At 30.1% G+C, this 21,881-nt stretch overlaps 1 protein-coding gene across 2 annotated transcripts in view; it reads right to left on the bottom strand.

The window, feature by feature from the left end:
• The window catches only part of LOC108690199 (TOX high mobility group box family member 4-like), a 265,219-nt gene that overhangs the window by 162,708 nt on the left and 80,630 nt on the right, over nt 1–21,881 (bottom strand). For both annotated transcript variants that reach the window (XR_001931869.1, XM_018197379.1), the window contains exon 2: nt 7,343–7,429. Coding sequence is in view for 1 of the 2 variants with exons in the window: in XM_018197379.1 (XP_018052868.1) it covers nt 7,343–7,429 (87 nt within the window). In the remaining variant the exon portion in view is untranslated. The remainder of the gene's footprint in view (nt 1–7,342; nt 7,430–21,881) is intronic.

The raw sequence follows: 21,881 nt of genomic DNA, 5'->3' as shown, positions 1-21,881 counted from the left end.
TCAGCAGCGCTTCACTTCTTACGAAGATGTACGAAAATGGCTAGATGACTGATTTGGCTCAAAAAAAACAACAATTCTTTTGGCGTGACATCCACAAATTGTCAAACAGATGGAAAAAATGTATAGCTACGATGGGCAATACTTCGAATAAAATATTTTTTATCATTTTCATGCAATAAATGTGTATTTTCTATTAAAAAATTCCGGTTTCATATTTATATATCTGGTACGTGCGAACACTGACTTTCGTGCACTGTTTTACTCTATTTCATTTTTTTTGTCATCTTTTGCAAACATTTTTAGCGATAGCCAGCGATCGGTGGCTATGTTGCGGATTGTGAACTGATGTTTGATGGTTGTAAACTAAGTTCTTGTCTCACCCGGTTGCCAGATGAGAAGAAGACCGCGAAAGAAGATCATTACCGAGAAGAGGCCTCGGAATATTTCCGGATTAGATGCAGGTCATATTTTTTATTTATTCCTTCTATTTGCATTTACTGTTTGCTGATCCTGTTTTGCAGGAAGAATTTAAGGATCCGAAAATCTGAGATGAGAGCCTCACATGAAGAAGCTGCACGAAATACGTGCCTAAAGAATCATGAAACTTTCCGAGCTGGAATCGCCTGCCAAGAAATCAGCGGCCCAAGCTCTACCAGGAAGAACTGCGTAGGGCAAAATTCATTCCATGGCAAAAATGAGAAGATTTAACTGAAAGAAAACTGCCCTATTGAAATTCGGATTTCGCGCCAGACCACGCAAAGTTACGTGGCTATCATGGGCGCCCATGCGATTCACGGAGTCGCACGAGAGGTCTATCGGCCAATCAAGCGCCAGGATAGCTCGATCCCAAAGGACCTCGCAACCTGTGTATCTCCCGCCGAGCATACGGAAACCACTTGCGTTGTGGCACGAGCCTAAAGCGGAATCCGATGATTCGCCGTTAGGAGCGAAGACGCAGTACTCGTATGATCTAGAGAGTCAGGCTATCGATCAGTTACCGAAGAAATTGAGGAGGATATACCGGCGAGACAAGCATTAAATTATTGTAAGGTCGATCCCTTACATTGCGAGATCGGGTAAATCTCATGTTGAATTCGAGCCGAGAGACTATGGCCTATATAAAGAGCTACCGTGAGTAATAAATAATTTGGATCCCCCGGATTAGCTCGATTATTATATATTATATTTTCGTGTAATGCTCGCCGCTCACAATATTACCGTATTTCGTTTTGCATGTAATCGTGCGTTAGATCGCCATCTTGTATGATATGCAGCAATATCGAGTCGTGATTTTCCTTTTCTCTGCACTAACGGTCCCATTCAAGTCGCCGGATAATTTCATATATAGCCTCGAAAATCATTTATATGAGATTTTATAGAAAAGGCTCGATAGACTATAGTATTTGTTTGATTGGCGAATTCATAATGATTGTATGTCCGCGTTATTAGTTTTATTTTAAAGCAATTAGACGATTATTCTCACATTCATATCACACTAGGAATTCAAATAATCGTTTTGTTAATGCGTGTATAGTATTTGAGGTAATACACGTATATGATTGCGTATATGATCAAATTTTTATCCGTTACAATGTCTATAATGTACAGTTAAAATGGTAAATACATGTTTGTTATTAATTTATTATTCATTTGTATGTAATTCTTGTACTTCTTCTCTTTCACCTTTCAATTTATTCCTGCTCCGAGCGATCTTCCATCTCTGCCTATTCTGGAGCTGAGAAGTTGGCTATCATCCGTCATAATCGAGAAGTGTCGAGAATAATTGTCGAAAGTAAGTAAAGTACAGAAGAGTGGCACGCTCACTTGTGCCTGGCGCCCAACTCAAATTAGAGGAATTCCACGACGATTCAGTATGTGTCTACCGATTTTCTGAGTACTGAGGTAAGACTAGTTGCCAAATGACACTTGTAATAAAACGCGAAGTTGTGTCATCACTCGCGAGTACGGTTATAAAAAAATAAATACAAAGTGTTTGAAAAATAAATTTTTCGCATAAGGGCAGAATGGACTAAACTATGAAAAAAAATCCTCTACTATTTTGAAATTTTCGCAATAGTTAACAAGATACTAATTGCTAAAATTACCGAAAATTTTCAATAATTTTTTACTCAAATACTATCAACTTTGCAGAAAAACTGCAAGAGATAAAAATTGTTTATTTTCTCCTCATAGATGTCTAAAATTTTTTTTTAATTTTTTCAGAATTTTTTAGTATTGTATTTTTTCAAGTTGTTAAAAATGAGAAAATGCTATACTAAAAAGTTGATAAAAAATTCTCAAAAAATTCGTAGAGTTCTATGAAAAGAAAAACAATTTTTGTCTTTTGCAGTTTTTTTGTAAAGTTAATAATATTTGAGTAAAAAATTATTGAAGACCAATTTTCGACAATGTTTAGCAATTAATATCTTGTTAACTATTGCGAAAATTGCAAAATGGTACAGGACTTTTCTTCTCAGTTTAGTCCATTCTAAATACCCCTATATGAAAGATTTATCATTATTTTCCAAATACCATGTATATGTATATATAAAGTTTATATGTGTATACAGCGATTATGAAAATGGAAATTCTCTCTTTGATTCCACAGATATACCAATGTTAATCACGAACAAACAAATGCGAATTCTTATGTATTCTTTCTATTTCGATTCTAAACATAAAACCCATATTTGCGTTAAAAATAGATTTCCCAATTAGAATCTCAGTGCGATATAGCAATTTAGGATAAAATTGGTCATTCTGATTGTAATCTATGCTGTAATTGAGAAAATTTTGGAAAATTCTATGCGGGTACTTTATTCAACAGAATAATCGTTAATTAAATGTTTAACGATACTTTAATGTATATCGTTACTTAATAAGCCATCTTTCATTATGGTATCATGTACACTTATTTCTCCTTTCCTTTATTAAATTCGTATTTGCAATCACATAAGATTGCAGGTAAATGGAAAGTTAAAAAAAGAAAACAGATAAGGAAAATAATACGATTGGCCCAAGACTGTGGATGAAACGTGAAGATGAACAGAAAAGCAAACGAACAACGAAGAAATATCGTTCTTCCTGCCATCGTTGTTGTTTTCGTCGTTTTTCTTTTCCTCGATGTGAACTAAACTCGTTCCGACAACTCGTTAAAACTTGCACATGATTTTCGCAACTTGCTTCTCCTTCTGAAGAAATATTATTTAGATGGTTTTCCTAGTTATGCAACCACTTTTACTTGTTAAATTATTATTTTTTTATTTATTTTATTTCTATTTTATGCTCGTATACAAATTACAAATTATTTCATTACGAATTATCTATTAAAGTTTAATTATTATTTATTTGTTAAAAATACAATATTACACTGAGAAAAAAATGTACTAAATTTTAATAAATATTTGATCGAATAGTGCTAGGTGAATATGTACTAAATATATATTTATTTGACACTAAACATATATTTATTTGATACAAGAATCATTAATTTGATTTACCTGTTATTATATTCTATTTAACGATATTTATTTTGCGTAAACAAATGTTATATTAGTATTCAAACAATTATTTATAAAATTTTTCTCTCAATATAGAAATAAGGATTTCACGAAGAATATTTTTGAAAAATCTGAAGATTAGAAATAAAGAAGTGTAATGACTCCCAAGTTATATGTAGCAAGTAGAAAGATAGATGGTTTTTGTTGAACTATACGCTGTGACCTTGTGTCGAGAGAGAAAGAGAGAAAATAAATGAATGACTTCTTATTAACACACACACACACACACACACGCGCGCGCGCGCGCGCACACACTTTCTCAATTATTTCAAAATAAAACTTATGCGAATAATCTAAACTTTACAATATAAAATGTTTTACTTAGCAGCATTAAATGATATATATTCTTTATATTCTTTTCTTTACTTAAAAGGCATAAGTCTCTCATACTTTTATTTCATAAAAGTGTTTATTTTATAAGGCGTTATATATATTTCATAAGGCTTATACTTCTTCATTAAACGTACTCTTTTGTGCATTTCTTGTTCTGCAAAATATATTGCAATGTTCTATCGTGATTATTTCTTTTACTCTCATTTCATATTATTTTTCTAATAAAAACGGAGATTATGTTTCACCATGTGTACTTTTATTTTTAAGATTTTAAACAATATTGTCACAGCAGTTGAGAAATAAGTTAGAAATTAGGGAATGCACCGGATATCCGAAAAGTATCTGGTATCCGGTATTATCCGGCATTTTTTTACTATCCAACCGGGTAATAGGATATCATTAGTATCCGGGAATATATCTAGTTAAAATTTAATATCATTAAATTTCTTCTTATGTTCTAGAGTATAAGTATGCATATTAGTGATGCTATCTTATATAATATATTGTTGCAAAATTATAATCTTTTTCTCTATAGGGCTTTTTATTAGAAAACACTTTCTTGGAATCCGGTCCGCAAAATATCAAATATCCGACTTAAAGAAATTACCTCTTTCGATCCTCGAGCTATCGAATATCCGATGTTATCCGATGTTCTGTTCGGATATCCGATATTCGATAATTTTACGATTGCATTTCTATTAGAAATAATAGGAATAATAAGAGTGAAAGATGATCACGATAGAGGACATTATTGTAATAAAATTTTGCAGCACAAGAAGTGCGTAAAAAAAGTATGTGTTTAATGAAGGAGTAAAAATGTATAACTTATTATATAAAATAAATCAATTAATGTTACTTACAAATTGTAAATGTCTTTTTTGCGCCTTCTAAAATTTACTCAATTATATTTCTCCTATATCAACAATATTAAACATCCAATATAAAGTACTATGAATTATCTAACGTATAATACATTTATACCAGGTGTATAAGCTTAAATCCGCTGTATGCTTATAAGTGGCATTAGTGAGCGTACAAAGCTCCTGGGCACACAACACACTTTTTTTATGTGTTTGACTTCTGTCAACATTAATCAGTGCACATCATCAGCAATTTCATACAACAACATACATTTTCGTAATCATGTCTAGTTTTTTGCTAAAAAAAAGCATATGCGGGAAGCTTTGCTTTTCTGTTTCAATTTGAAGAAATCGGCTGCCGAATCGCATGCTTGTGGAGACCTATGGCGACAATACTTTATCGGAAACAACAAAGCAAAGATTGATTTCGCCGGTTCAATGACGACAATTTTGACCTGAGTGACAAGAAGCGTGAAAATCGGCCCAGGAAGATTGAGGACTGTCAATTGCAGGCTCTTTTGGACGAGAACGATACCCAATCGCAAAAAATGCTTGCCGAGCAATTGGGTGTTTCTCAAGCAGCCATTTCTATGCGGCTACATGCCATGGGGAAGGTTCAAAAGATCGGAAAATGGGTGCCGCATGAATTGAACGATAGGCAGATGGAGCGCTAAAACACATGCTAAATTCTGCTTGCCAGACAAAAAAGAAAGTCGTTCCTGCATCGGATTGTGACAGGCGATGAAAAGTGGATCTATTTTCAGAATCCTAAACGCAAGAAATCTTGGAAAAATTGTTGATTCTACTCAACCATCAACATCTTCCTCAAGACCAAATCGCTTCGGACGGAAGACGATGCTGTGCGTTTGATGGGATCAGAAGAGTGTCATCTACTACGAGCTGTTAAAATCTGGTAAAACTGTTAAAGCTCACCGCTACCAACAACTGATCAAATTGCACCATGCTCTGCGTGAAAAAAGGCCACATTATCGGAAAAGACATGACAAGCTGATTTTCCTCCACGACAACAATGGTCCGAACTACTTGGAGATACTCAACTGGGAAGTGCTACCCTATCTCGCTTACTCACCAGACCTGGCATCTTCTGATTATCATCTGTTTTCGTCGGCCACGCGCTCGCTGAGCGGCACTTCGATTCTTACGAAGATGTCCGAAAATGGCTTGATGAGTAGTTTGCCTCGAAAGATGAGGAAATTTTTGGCGTGGTAACACAAATTGCCCGAAAGATGAGAAAAAATGTATAGTTAGCGAGGACAATTATGAATAAATTTGTTTTTGCTTCCTAGGAAAAAAAAAGTGTTTTTCTGATTAAAAAACAGCGGATTTAAGCTTATACACCTAATATATCGATATAAATATGGCGATATTTGTTCTTTTTTCTCTATTTTTTTATCATTTGCATCGCAATTGTCTTTAAATAGAAGTCTATCAATAATTATACCTAAGTACTCCATTCTATTCTACATATTTCAGTATATCTAAAAGATTTGTGAAGTTGGCACCCCTAAATGCGAATTTTGACAAAATCTACATCGCATTTGATTCTACTATTTATTCACATTTGTTAATAAAAAAAATTTTTGTCTATCTTCGAAAAAAAATTATAAATAAATAAAAAATTGTAGCAATCCCATGTAAATATTCTTCCGAATTACGGGATTCGATTGTCCATCATGAGTACGCGTTTGTCGATGCGTAATTGTTTTTTGTTCGCCTTGCAAAAGTTATAAACAAATTAAACTTAAAAGAATTCGTCACTGTATAAGTGCTTTACTTCCTAATTACATAAGAGATTCAATTGGCCATACGTATCAATTGTCTTCGTTTGTCAGTGACGAATTGTTTAACTTTAATTTATTTGTAACTTTTTTTTAAAAGTTGGACAAAGGTTAGGTTTTTAAAAGTTGGACGATTATGTGTGAACAAACGCGTATGCATGATGGACAATCGTATCCTATATGTAATTAGGAAGTAGGCGCACTTACATGTATACTTGAATTGTGTAACATTAATTTGTTCATAATTTTTTTTTAAAAGTGGACAAAAGAAAATTATGCGTAAACAAATGCGTGTTAAGCATGGTGGACAATTAAATCCATAATACATATGTAATTCGGAAGAATATTTACATGGGGATGCTACAATTTATTTATTTATAATTTTTTTTCGAGGATGGACAACAAATTTTTTTATAGACAAATGTAAATAAATAGTGGACAATCAAATGTGATGTCAAAATTCGCATTTAGGAGTGCCAACTTCACAAACCTTCATCTAAACATTTCAAAATACACACGTAGCTCTTTCTTTATACTGATAACTATCATATTTTTCCTGCATTTCAACTTCACATCGAAATTTAGAAAAAAAAATAATACTGGTTATGTCATAAAAATTTTCAAAACTGTCATTTTTTACCTCCTAGACGTCATTTTTCTAAAAACTACGATATGCTAACCAAATTTTGTCGATAGATTCGTGTTTGAACAGACAAAAATTCGTTAAAAAGAACTATTTACATCGTAAAGCAAAGTGATATTGAAAATGTTATTGCCGGCGATTACTCACCTGGTCCGACATATTGTAACTGCCGTGATGGTACAATGTTTGATGATGTTGTGGAACGTTCAAAGATAAATTAAAATTGTTGTTTCTCTGTAACAAGCAGAAATGAAGTTCTTTGAATAAGTTAAGAATAGTTTGACATTTAATAAATGACTATTAATTGACTATAAATATTATACTGTATATGATTCAGCGGAAATGACTATAGATATAGAATATAGATATATGAATATAGATATAGATAATGCAGACTTGGAAGCGACTATAAGTATCAAAAGTAGTGATAAAAGTTTCATTTTCGAAAAAGTGAAAAAAGTTTGTGAATCGATTTAAAAAAAGGTGTTTTCCTGAAAGTGAAAAATGAATATTTCTAAGAATTTGATGTTAAAAATTAGTTTACCTATGACATGCTAATTACATTTAAATTACGTCTATGAAATTAAAAATAATTTGATAATAAAAGCCTGCAAAATTTGTATTTCAATTCGTAAGGATGTAATACATATAAAATCTAAAATTAATTTAAAAAATTTTTTTATTATTAATTGTATTTCTAATTAAATTTTAGATAAATGGCATAATACTTATTCAAGCTAATAATAAAAATTCTTTCATTATAAAAACAGAAATTAGATTGTATCTCAAACGCATTAACGATATAATAAAATTCAAACTATATTGCTCTATATTTCAAGAAATATTAGAGGTATGCGAATTAAGTATTTGTAAGGTCGAATCGAATCGAATAAAATTTTCACATACTGAGAGTTAAAAAAAACTTAAAAATTCATTTTGAATGTACAAGTATTTTAAAAAAAGTTGATAATGTGACATAAATAATACTTTCTGATAATACCTGCACATTAAAAATGACCCATTTTCTCATTTATTTAAAGAGATTTGGACCGTTGAAAATATTTAATCTATCTTTTAAATTCTTTTAAATTAACTTTTATTAGTCTGTTTCTAGTACATAAAATATCACATAACATAATATTGATTGATAAATTATTGATAAATTAGAAACTTAAACTTTCATATACATATAAATAAATAAATAATAATTGTGGTTATAAAGTATTGTTTTAAAAGAATTAGTGATTATTTATTCTGCACGGAAAAATAATATTTAGTACATATAACCATCCAATCATCTATTTTGTTGATATTTGACTAACAAAAACTTTCTTATTCTTTCATTAAAAAATTGTGTCGTTTTAATCAAAATTTTTGTAATTCTAATTTGTTTTTTTAATCAAGATTTGGTTATCGTAAATTTTAATTAGGACAATTTTTTACAATTTTTTGACAAAGTAAGAAAGTTTTTGTTAATCATACATTTTGTTGGTCAACAAAATGAATGGTTATATCGTATAAAACGTTTCTTTCAGTGTGTCGAAACTTAATTTAAAGCTAATTGTTGTGTTAAATATGTACCTTTATTTCAGTTTCATTGGTTTAAACAAAATGAATAATACTTTAAAAATGAAGCGTTTTTTTCATAATATAAATCAATAAGCGCACGCGCTTGCTTGAAGATTAATAAGCGCTAATACAAGATTGGTCGCAGCAGATATAGGGAAGAGAGAGAGAGAGAGAGAGAGAGAGAGAGAGAGAATCGTATAAATTGAAGCATAAAAGAAGCAAATGATTCGAAATTTCGAATTATTCGGTTTCGAATCTCTCAGATTCAAAAACGGATCGAATCAAATCCACTGATTCGATTCGATTCAAATTAATTTGCACACCTCTAAGAAATATATTAAGATTTCTCCCAGATATCTTCTAAAAAATAAATTTTCAAAATAAAAACAATAAATTACGAATTTTTCTATTAAAATAAGACTAGTTAATTAACTATTTTTAAATTAAGTTACATAGTTTTTCATTTTATATTATAAAAAAGAAAATAAAAAATATATACGATATAATACCCATCATTATTTTCAATTTCCTTTAATCTTTCGGTTTTACTGCAAAAAAATTATCAAACGTGATTTCTTATCATCGAGTTTCTTTTGAAGTGGCTCAACATCAGATGATTTTAATTGCTCTCTAATCGACACCGCATCCTCAAGCATTCTATTATATCCTAACCTTAACCCTATATATGTCTTTACTATCTAATGCTTTCTTCAGTCTCTCTCTCTTAAAGAAGTGAATCACTTGCTACTTTTTTTTGCATCTCAGTTTTTAGCTTTTTTTATTTTCTTCTCAAGAAAGCTCTTTTATGTCTTATCTAACTCTATTTTGGTTTTTTTAGAAGTTCTGATCTTTTCCATACTTCTTCATTATCTTTCTTCTTTTTTCTGATTTTTTTTTCTTTTAAATATTTCTTATATTTGCTATGTGCAATAATCTAACAGAGATTATTAAATCTGTGATCATTGGCACCATTTCAGGTTAACTATTAAAATATTTCCAAGCTTGATATTTAATTTGGTATTAAGAATTCTCTGTCATTCCAGATTTGTCATTTGTCAAAACGAACTGAGACTGAAAAATTCCTTTCAATATCAGAACCATCATAAGCTAGAAATAGAGCAGTAAGTAGAGCAGGAAGTAGAGCTTTATAATTTTCTGAATGTTTGGATATTTTGGTTTAATGAAATTATTTTTTTAGATCAAAAATTTCCAATGATCAATTCGGCCATTGTCCCATGTAGGAAGATTCTTTTTTTGAAGAATCTTCTATTCATCTAAGAATGTATTATTGAAATTTGATTTAGAGGTATTTTAACTATAAATATATATTCTCTTAGGAAATTGCTTTTTTTTTTATTTCTGAAGGAAGAAGACGAAAACGCTTTGTTTTTGATAAACTTAGAATAGACTTCTTAAGTAAATACATTGTTGCCACTTTATAATGAACTTATGCCGATTTTCGAAAATTGAGAATATCAACTTCTTTAATATCTTGAGAAGAAAGTTCATTTTCTGTTAAATCTCCACATCTAACATCTTTAGCCAAAAGTAAATTCTTTAGAGTGACAAGATTATTATAACTATACATTATAACTAAATATTTAATGTAAAGTCTTCTTTTTGCAAATCTTCTAATCTGTTGGGCCAATAAAACCAATTATAGACATGGATAGAAAAGGAATTTACATCATATTCTAAAGAATCTAATACTTTCTTAAAAGAATTATGGACTATATGTAAATTGCACATTTCTATGATATATCATAGATATCAGTCCCATTCCATTATTTTCTTTTCTTACATCTCATTAACTTAACGTATTATAAATTTGTTAATATTGAGACTGTCACAAGACAACATGTCACAAGATAACATTTTATAAAGAGAGGTTGTTTTTTAAAGCATTAAATATACAGTCTTTAAAATTTCAGTAACATGTTCTAAGAAAAATGTTTGAAGATGACAAAAGATTACTTCATTTAAAATTTCTGACCAAAATTGAAATTTATAACTTTTTCATTCCTTTTGAATTAGTAATTTTATCATAACAAATCACAAATGAGTCTTTCTGTGCATCTTCACTACTAATTTACAAAAGGGCCCAAACAAAGGGTCAGTTTGCAAATATTCAATTTTTTTTCTTACTGAATGAAAATGTGTCAAAACCTGTGTTGAATATAGCTCTCAATAAATTTGCAATTCTCACATGATAACGAAGAAAAATTATTTAAAACACATTTTATGATCCAAGATAATTCTGGTCCAAACAATTTCTTTTTTTTTTATGATGTATATAGATTCCATTTTATACTAGATTACATTTTATACTGGGTCAAACCAGCTGAGGCACAGGAAAAATTTGAACTTGAAATGAATGATCTTGCTAAATAAACTAATTGAATATTTGGATTGAATATTTCTTGAAGTTTATCAGTTTTTGATGATACTGCATGTAATATCAAATCAAGATAAAATTGACTAATATTAAATTTAATATCCGCATTCAGTTTATACGCAGAGGTTACATGCTGAGATTTAGCCTGATATTCTTTAATTGCACAATGGATGCGACACATACAGATTTCACAGAATAATATTGTAGATTCCTTTCTTCCTCACGATTCAATTCGATGGTCAAGCGTATCAATCATTCTGCATGCATAGTACATTTTGGATTTTTATCTATTTTTTTCTTAGAGATCATCTTCTCTCTACTACTATATATTTAATATTCCTGACAATATTTAATATTTCTGACAATAACAAAAATTAAAATATTTTCATAAAATTCATCAGCAAAGCTAGTATTGCATAGGTAATTATTTAGAATAACTACCTCACTTTCGATTTCAATGAAATTAGGCTCGTTCGACGCGTTTTTACAATGAAAGAATTCGGCTGAAAAATGTGGCGGTCGGCCACACGAACCGAGATATTAAGCATTAAAGACAACTATTGAGGTTAGAAAATCTGTCACGCGAAATACTGCGATGCATGTACTGCGATCACATTTTCGTGCTCTAAGACTACATGTGCATGTATTTTATTAATTTACTTCTACATTGATATATTAATGTTTGATTCGGATCATCTTTTCATGGCTTATGGATTTACAACTTTTCACGTAAAGTGCGGATCCACATATAATACAGGTTTCCAAGTTGCACGCAGAGATAGTAAAAAAAATAGCGCGCATGAAGGAGGCAAAATTCTCTGCAATCGCTAAGTACATATAATATGTGCGAAGGATTCCCGCTCCCCTTTCCCTCTTGTAAAATCAAAATCAATTTTTTTATTAAATCTCGCTTTGCGTGTTAACTTGGAAACCTATGTGTTAAATTTCACTTCACGTGAAAAGTTGTAAACCCATGAGCGATTCAATGCGAGTTTACAACTTTTCGCATATTAGAGCAATTAGAGTAGGCTTTCGTTTTGAATGAAAACACAACGAATAAGTCTAATTTCATTAAAATCGGAAGCGGTTGAGGTAGCGATTCTAAATAAATACTGACTAAAATACGTGTATATAGCGCTGCATTAAGTTGTGTGACAGATTTCCTAACCTCAATAATCAACTTTAATGCTTAATGTCTCGGTTCGCGAGATCGACTGCTATATTTTTTGCCGGATTCTTTCATTTTGAGTGAAAACGCTTCGAATTAGCTCGATTTCATCAAAATTGAAGGTGAGGTAGCTGTTCTAAATTATTAATTTGTATCAATTATAACCTCTATACATTAATATTCGCAACATTAATATACAAATCATAACTATTTATTATTTAAGATTTAATATTTGAGAAACTGTAACTATGTCGTAGAGTAATATTCAATTTGTTTACATGCTGATTAAATAGACTGTAATGATTACACTAGGAATAATATTGCGGTTCGCATCACATCGAATCACAAGATCTGTTCGTGTTTGCTCGCACTCATGTTGTTTGTAGACTCGTACGGTCACAAAGGCTGCACTTAGAATAACCTCACTTATCAGTTGTAAGAATACATGGATGGTCACTCTACATTGGTCGTATCATAGACATCGCAAGTCACAAGCTTGTTGTTTCAGCCAATCTGATACTTCAATTTTAAAGTCGCATGATGCGTCTTAAGATGCTTCTGGCGCTATAATACGATCAATATAGAATGGCCTTAATGCTGGATTCACATTAGATCCGAAAGATCCGACGTGTGTCGAATAACGCTCTGCAATCAATCAGAAAACAGGATTTTGCATCGATACGAAATAAAATTCTACTTTCTGATCTGATGCAGATCGTCGTACGATGCACGTCAGATCCAGTATAAATTCAACATTTCCGTGGATACGCAGTAGAATGAATTTTTTGAGCAAATTTGATTGGTTGTTTCCAGTATTGCTATAGTTATTATGCGCAATGCTACATCTTGTATTTTTATATTATGCGCTCAGTGAGTGGTTGTTCTGAATAATTTCTTATTCTCTTCTTCGGTTTTAATGTTGATATTTATTTGTACAGAAAAAGTGAGAAAAGTAAGGAAAAATGAAAATGAATGTTTCTAAAAAAATGAAAAAAAATAAAAAAAAAGTAAAAATATAAGCCGTTCCCATGCCTGATGAATGTAATGCGTACGCACGCATGCACGCGGAACTTTTTTCTTGCTATTCTATCTAAAGATCTGTTCTTTTTCTACTCTAAGTTCTGAACTGGTGTACACTGATGCATAAATTAGGATACGATTACATGTAGTGCGGTACGCGGTACAGAAATTAACTAGATAACTATAGGAACCGCGCAAACCGTGCCACCTGTTTCTTTTCTCTCCTATTAGGGTGCCGTCCTATGATCACTGTACGCGCGTATTCGCATATCGAAAGATTCGACCAATCACTGACGATCCGCTGTTTTTACTGACGTACGCGACAATTGTGTCCTTAATGTTCCATAGAGCGATTCGTGCGTAAGCCGATTAGCAGATCGCCAATCACAGAATCGTTCTCTATTTGCAAATTTCGCAAGCAGATCTAAAAAAAATAATTCTGTGATTGGCAATACGCTAATCCGCTTACAATTCGCTGCATGGGACATCACTTTTACATGTAACGCGATAAGCGGCACGGACTAGTGATAAATAAACTTTAATATGATTTTTTTTTAATATATTAACTTATTTTTATACATTTCATCAACACTCTTATTTTTTCAACGAATTTACTTAATAATTGCATTTAAATCAATTAATTCTATTAAAAAGTGCTTAGTAATGTGAATGTCATTGGCCTATATTGCATACCGCGATGCATATAAAGAAAAAAAACAAGCGGCACAGTTTGCGCGGTTTCTATTTAATTAGTTTCTGTACAGCGCTACATGTAATCGTACTCTTAGAGTGAGACTATAGTATGCTTTATACTAACATATTGCACTAATTCAGAACTAGTTCAGAATTCTTCATAAAAGAATAGACCTTTAGTCTTCTAAGAGTGCTATCCCATGACAGTCAGAATCTCGGAAAAGTTATATAGAATGGAGATCAATCAGAATTATTGGAATGCATTACAGTCCATCTACACATATACGCTAAATATAAGATTATCGAAATTGAATTTCTATATGTATAAAAAGAAATTAATTATTAATAAATAATTGTTCGATAAGTATTAATTTACTATACAGGGTGTCTCAATAATTATTACTACCTAAAATCTTCTAATCTATAAAGGTGTAGAGAAAAATTTATATAACCAAAATTACATGATGTAAAGGGGATTGTCATAGTGATAATAATTTTTGTCAAGATGGAGGCGCTTCGAAGATTTCAAGGTTAACTTTGTTTTTTTAAATGGAATTATATAAATTTTTTTACATAATATGATTTCTCTAATTATTCTGCATATAAAAGTATTAGATCATGATAGCAAAAAATCTATAGTTTACGAGATAAAATATTGACATAAAATATTAAATAACTCGTAAACTATTGGTTTTTTTATATCACTACTTTTATATGCAGAATAATTAGAGGAATCATATTATGTAAAAAAATTCATATAATTGTATTTAAAAAAATAAAGTTAACCTTGAAATCTTCGAAACGCCTCCATCTGAACAAAAAATATTATCATCATGATAGTCGCTTTTATATCGTGTAATTTTGATTATATAATATATATAAATTTTCCTTTACACTTTATAGATTAGAAGATATTTCAAGTGATAATAATTATTGAGACACCTTGTATAAATATTCATTTTTCCAGCATATAAATATAACCATTTATAAAATTGCGTGCTTGTCGGTCTGGAATTTTTATATGGCTGTATTTCCCATGAAGCGACTTTTTCGAAAAATGGACTATTCTTCTTCTAACCTCAAACCATCTTTTAATTTAAAAGATTCTTTTACCTTCTGTTATAATAAAAAGTATATCGAAATTTTATTTTCTTACAAATTTTTTTACTAAATAATACTACATAATAATCTTTTTTCATAAAATATTTAAAATAAATTTTCTGATTTTTCACAATTTCGAAAATATTGGTCCATGGAGAACACAGCTACAAAAATTTCGGACTGACAAGCATGCAATTTTACCCCAATGATATAAATAGTTATATTTATATGCTGAAAAAATGAATGCTTATATATTATGAATTAATATTTATCGAACAATTATTTATTAATAATGAATATTTTTTATACGCATTGAAATTCATTTTCAATAATCTTGTATTTAACATATATGTGCAGACGAACAGTAATGCATCCCAATGATTCTGGTTGATACTTATTCTATTACTTTTCCGAAATTCTGACTGTCATGGAACAGCACAAGCTGTTAAAGCTCAAAAACGTAAGGCCAGTAGCAAATTCCATGTTATGATTTCCTACTTACATCTTACGGCTTTACGTTTATGTGCCATGAGCTTTATTCTTATTTCGTGAGAATGACATAGAAATCGGGGGAAATATTCTAGGATATCATAATAAAGATATTCGAATTATTTATCAAATGTTTTAATCACTATAAATAAATCTAGTATTAGTATCACTTCGAAATAAAAACATAAATAATTGACGAAATAGCTAAGTGGAGATCCTATTGTATCGCTTTTTTCGCAACTTTTTAATTAAAAAAGAAATTAAAAATTGTACATACAAGGAGTTGATCACGATTATAGTGTACAAAAATTATCTTTGATATGGATTACCTTTAAATTTTATCTCGGATTATTTAAGATTACTTAAAACTATCTCAAATTAATCCAGATTATCAAATTTTACCTCATATCCAGGATTACCCAAGATTATCCAAAATTATTTTAGAGTATTTAAAATTACGTCTTATTCTCTAAGATTACCTGAAATTTTTCCAAATGTACAACATACTTTGCTCAGCTAATTGTAAGATTACATTATAATATAATGAAACATTTTTTCTTTAAATATTTTTCGTGTTATGAGGATTGAAAATTACAGTACCGCCAGCATTACCCAAAGTGTCCGACCGACGGCTAAAAATTATTTAAATGTTGTTCAGATCATGATCTAGATAATATTTGTCAAGATCAAGACCATTGTTTCTTCTTATTTTCATTTTTGCACTAAAAATTCGTTTTTACGAAAAAATAAAAATAAGAAATACAATCAATGACTTTGACCTTGACAAATGTTATCCAGGTCATGATCCTGAATAACATTCAAGAGGTTTTTAGCCGCTAGTCGGACACCTTGGATAATGCTAATTCCGGCTGTACTGTAACTTTTAAGCCTTACAATTCGAAAAGTACTTAACAAAAAAATATTTTATTTTAGTGTTTTGAAAAACTCTCGAGGTAAGCTATAAAAATATGCAATAAAAAATAAGGGATTCCACTTAAGAAAACAATGATCACATTGATGTAGCTTTCAGAAGGTCACTCAAAGTCAAATCCGTATTTTCATCATATATTCACCTTAATGTTTTATAACTTTTGTCTGAGACATTTTACCATCTAAAGCCGTTTCCGAGATATATTGTATAACTTCCCTGAAGTCCCTGGATGGGACTTTATAGACACCCTGTATATACATGCATATATATCACTTACATTCATTCGAACTGCGCGCCGAATTGGTTTTCCAAACTTATAAATGCAATTAAACTACTGTAATAATATCACGAATTAAATTAAATTGACAAGCAATTTTTAATAATTTGATATTCAATCATATTAGAAAGAATGTTAATGTTAGGTAAGTTAGACACAGAATTGAGCACGAAAATGTATTAAAATGAATTTTAAAAGCTTAAAATTTTAAGCGCTACTACTCGAGCGAAATGTAAGTTACAATACCTAACATTATAGTAAAACAAGTTTGTTTTTTTATACTTTGCTAAATTTGTTAAAATATATTTAAATCAGTTCTGCGACCGTATTTTAATGTCGTCAACATTAGTAAAGCAGAATACAAACTGGATGATAACGAACTAATAATTACAATCAAAATAGAACTAGGAAAAGAGGGATTTCATATGAGAATAATGACAAGAATAATATTAAATTAATTAATAAAAGAGGAGAAAGAAATAATGAATAAAGAATAAGAAATGAAGATTCTATGATAATTGAAATGGATGAAGAAACATATGATTTGGTATTAAGAAAAGAAAAACTAAATGTGGGATGAAAAAAATATTTAATCATATATTAATGTTAATCCTCAGTACATACCTTAGTTTTGGGCACTATACGTGATGGATCATTCATGTTCTGGATAAATTCATTACATTTATAAGTATACATTTATAAGTATAATAAAACATATTTATAATACGTAAATGTATTAAGTACGAATATGAAGTCATAAAGGCCTATTTATTTTGAAGTTTTAAAAAATAAAGATATCTATTCCTAGATGCATTTAAGATATATTTGAGTATCTGTAATTAGCTATTTTGTTTTTCTAATAGTACTTGTGCTTACTGATTGTGCTTCTGTCCACTTTTTCCAGAGTATTTGTTTCTTGCAAATAAAGTATCTTGCATAATACTAATAATTTATATCTTTAGCAATATTATATTCGATCGAAATTATCGAAATTATTTAAAAAAAATCAGTTAATCATTTAACAATAATAATTTACAATAATACAACAAGAATTTAACAATAATAAATAACAATAAAATTAAGGCTAATGAAAGTCAGGAATAGAGGCGCATAATATTAATTCATGTAAATACTTTGTTACGTATTCTATTTAGACTGTATGTCTTGCGATTTTCTTTTTGTAATTTCTGCCCTATACGGAATAGGTTTGTGCATGCGTATGGCGCTAGAGTCTTTCTATCGTACTAGGGATAAAGTTGGCTCTACTGGACAACTAACGATTTTCCCGCCGCTTCTCCATTATCATGGATCGATCGAGATCGCAAGTATTATTGTATTTTTCTGCATAAGGCAGCTCAAAGTTTTGTTAGCCAAATATATTTAGTTTATTCTGTCTTACGAAGTTATGTTACTAATTATACAATATTAACCAATAGCAGATAATCATATTGCATGATATCTCAGTACCGTGATATTAGACAGCAGAAACTTTAAAGAACATACTTTCAATTGATAGATGCTTTATTCCGAAATCTTGAACGTTTCCATTCTCTTTAGTCATCATCAATAGTTAAATATAATTAACGATTAATGTTAGATCTGTCCTTGATGAGTCACTATCAGGTTCCCAAGACCGAAGTGGAATCTATCTAAGAATGGAATATATAAAATTGTAACAATATGTATAATAGTGAAGAGAACAATTCTCAAAAATTTGAGCAACTCATTTCAAACAAATGTCAACCATGAAGCTTTGGTAAGAAAAATTCTCTAATTAATAAATTAATCGTGCTAAGAGCACTTATAAATGATTAAGTTGACAATTCGAAATCTGAAATGGTTCTAACGAACATTTTAATCTTTCTGAGATCAAATCGATAAATACAAAATTCTTATGTTATAAATAACAAATTTAACAACAAACTTAAATAACGAACACACACACACACACACACACACACACACACACACGCACGCACGCACGCACGCACGCACGCACGCACGCGCGCGCGCGCACACACACACACACACACACACAGTGTATAAAATATTTAATTTGACTTGAGACATAAAATAAAATTCTTAAGAGTGGAACATTATTATAAATAAACATTATTATAAATAAAATATAGGGTAAATATAAGATGAGTTAATTGGTCAATTTCGTTAATCATCATAGTATAAGCATGATAAAGTCCATCAATGTCTGATCGTAAATACAAACCATTCTTTTGCATAAGAATGTGCGCTTTCTCAGAAATTAAGCGTTTATATAAAAATATCTCACGTTCCAGGATTTGGATATCTTCCCAATCAAAATCATAATTGAACTCATTCTATAGTTCGTAATTACTGATTTGTTGGTAGTATTCCAGTTTATATGATTGCGATGTTCTGCAATCCTAGAGTTTAATTTCTTACTTGTTTGACCCACGTAGGAAGCATCACAATCTTTACATTCTATCTTGTATATTATATTCTTATTATAATTTTTTGGAAGAATGTCCTTCTGGACCTTAATAAACCTATTAAACTTATTATTATTAAAAAAGGATACCTTAAGATTTTCATTTTTATCGATCGATGAAAATTTATATCCGATGTAGTCGAAGTTTACGGAATAATAAACCAAGGAATTCTTGTCAAATCAGAATTTTTATTGCAGTCATTATCAGATTTATTGTTATCAAAATTATTTCTGTCAGAATTATAATTGTTGTCAAATTTTTTCTCTCTCATGAAGCGTTTAGCAATTAAAAATTTCAAACGTTTAGAAGAAATAGTTTCAAATAACTCTATTGGATAATCATTCGTTAGTAACATACTATTACGAACTCAATATTTTTTTGATGAAATTTCGGTTCCGAAAAAATCACAGTCCTATCGATCATTCCCATCACTATGCCTTTTTTTTGAGAAATCGAATGAGATAATAAAAAATTAAGGTATCTTCCCGAAAAGATTGGTTTATGATAGTCAAATTCTAAATAGTTATTCTTTATAATCGTCAAATCTAAAAAATTAATGCTATTCTAAAAAATTAAACTATCACCCCCATTCTTAAGTGTAAATTGCAACTTATTATGAAAAGAGTTAAATGTTGTGTAAAATGTTTTGAATTAAATTATTGGGAGCAGCCAACACAATGTCGTCAATATGTCTAATGTAAAACGGCACTACGGTATTTAATGTAATAGACACTTCACAATGCTCTCCAACGCCTCCATCTCTAAATTTTGCAAAACAAGATCATCGGAGAAAGAGGCGAATCCATCAGAATGTCAAAATTCTGCCTGTAATATTCATTATTAAAAGTGAATATCTCAAGTTGAGAATTTTATACACAATATCTATATATATGTTCTTGTAATTTGTTATTTATAACATAAGAATTTTATCATGGTTTGATCTCAGAAAGATTGAAATGTTCGTTAGAACCGAAACTCCGAATTATCAACTGTTAATCATTTATAGGTGCTCTTAGCACGATTAATTATAGAATTTTTCTTACCAAAGATATTCGTAACATGGTTGACGAATGTTTGAGGTGAGTTACTCAAATTTTTGAAAATTATTCTCTTACATATTGTTACAACTTTATATATCATATTCCACTTCAGTCTTGGGAACTTGATAGTGACTCATCAAGGACAAATCGTTTAACTATTGATCGTTAATTATGTTTAACTTATTAATGATGATTCCAAAGAAAGTGAAAACGTTCAAGATTTCGGAATAAAGCTGCACATCATCTGAAAGTATTTTATATGAATTAATACTTACCTATTCCCACGCTGACTCTCATTAACCTTAATTTTTTATTGTTATTTATTATTGTAAAGTTTGAAAGTTCGATTCAAATTATATTTTTTGTTATTCGAATTTAAATAATTCTTAATTTTTACTTACTAAAATTTTTTTCACATAAAGCAAAAACAAAAAAGTGAGAAATATTGGATTTATTAACAATGCAATGACCAATCATTACACCGCTAAATAATGCAATGTACTGTCTACTCGACGCACACATTTCACCGACATTTGAATGACAGATCGAATTTAAAATTTAAGAGGAATGGAAAAGTTTATATTTGGCTGAAAATTGTATAAAATTTAAATGCCGTTTTCTGAATAAATGAATAAAAATATACAAATTTAATACCTGTTTTAACATTTTCTTAACGAATAAAATGAACTGCGAAAGTTCACAAAATATAAATAATTGAGGACAATATTGATAATTAAAGGCGACTGCATGATTTGCGCACTGCCCTGTGTACTTGCCACGATTTAAACGGTAAGAATTTTTCAATTTTTTGGGTGAGATTCTCGTCTAGACCTAAAATCTGACAAAAAAAACATGAATTATTAGATTATAAAAATGGCGATGAAAAATAGAAAATATCGAAAAATTCTAATTGTTTATTGTTAAAAAACACGCTTAAAAAATATATTTTTGTGCACAAAAGTAGCTTATGAAAAAATTTATCTTTATCTAAAAAAGAAACAATGGAATCGATATCTGCAGCCGTTCTTGAGTTATCGTGGCAAGAACAGAGCAGTGTGCATTCGCCTTTAATTGTCAATATTACCTTCAATTGTTCATATTTTGTGAATTTTTATTCATTAATAAAGCATTAAAAGTATGCTGAAAAGAAATTTATGTATGTTTGTCCGCAAACGACATTTGTATTTTACACAATTTTCGGCCGTCTAAATCTTTCTACTTTTTTTAAAAATATCATATTTAACAATTATTTTTGTCAATTCTATTTTAGGACTCTTCGTCTTGGATCCTAGACGTTATGCTTGTGTTTTTTTTTTTGCCTCTGCCAAGTTATAGCACTGAGCAGTATATTAGGTCTTCTTAAAATTTTTTTAGTTTTTACTATTAAGAAATATATATTACTCAAAAAGTATAATATAAACATAAATAAAAATGCCGTGAGTCACTGGTGATTCACTCTGATGAACAACTCAAAAATTGTTTTAGCATGGAATATGTTAATGGAATTACTACATTGATTTCGATTTTATTGTTAT

Source organism: Atta colombica, unplaced genomic scaffold (genome assembly GCF_001594045.1).
Source record: "Atta colombica isolate Treedump-2 unplaced genomic scaffold, Acol1.0 scaffold3, whole genome shotgun sequence".
In the NCBI taxonomy this organism is placed as follows: Eukaryota; Metazoa; Arthropoda; class Insecta; order Hymenoptera; family Formicidae; genus Atta; species Atta colombica.
This window is presented reverse-complemented; position numbering and strand designations above follow the sequence as displayed.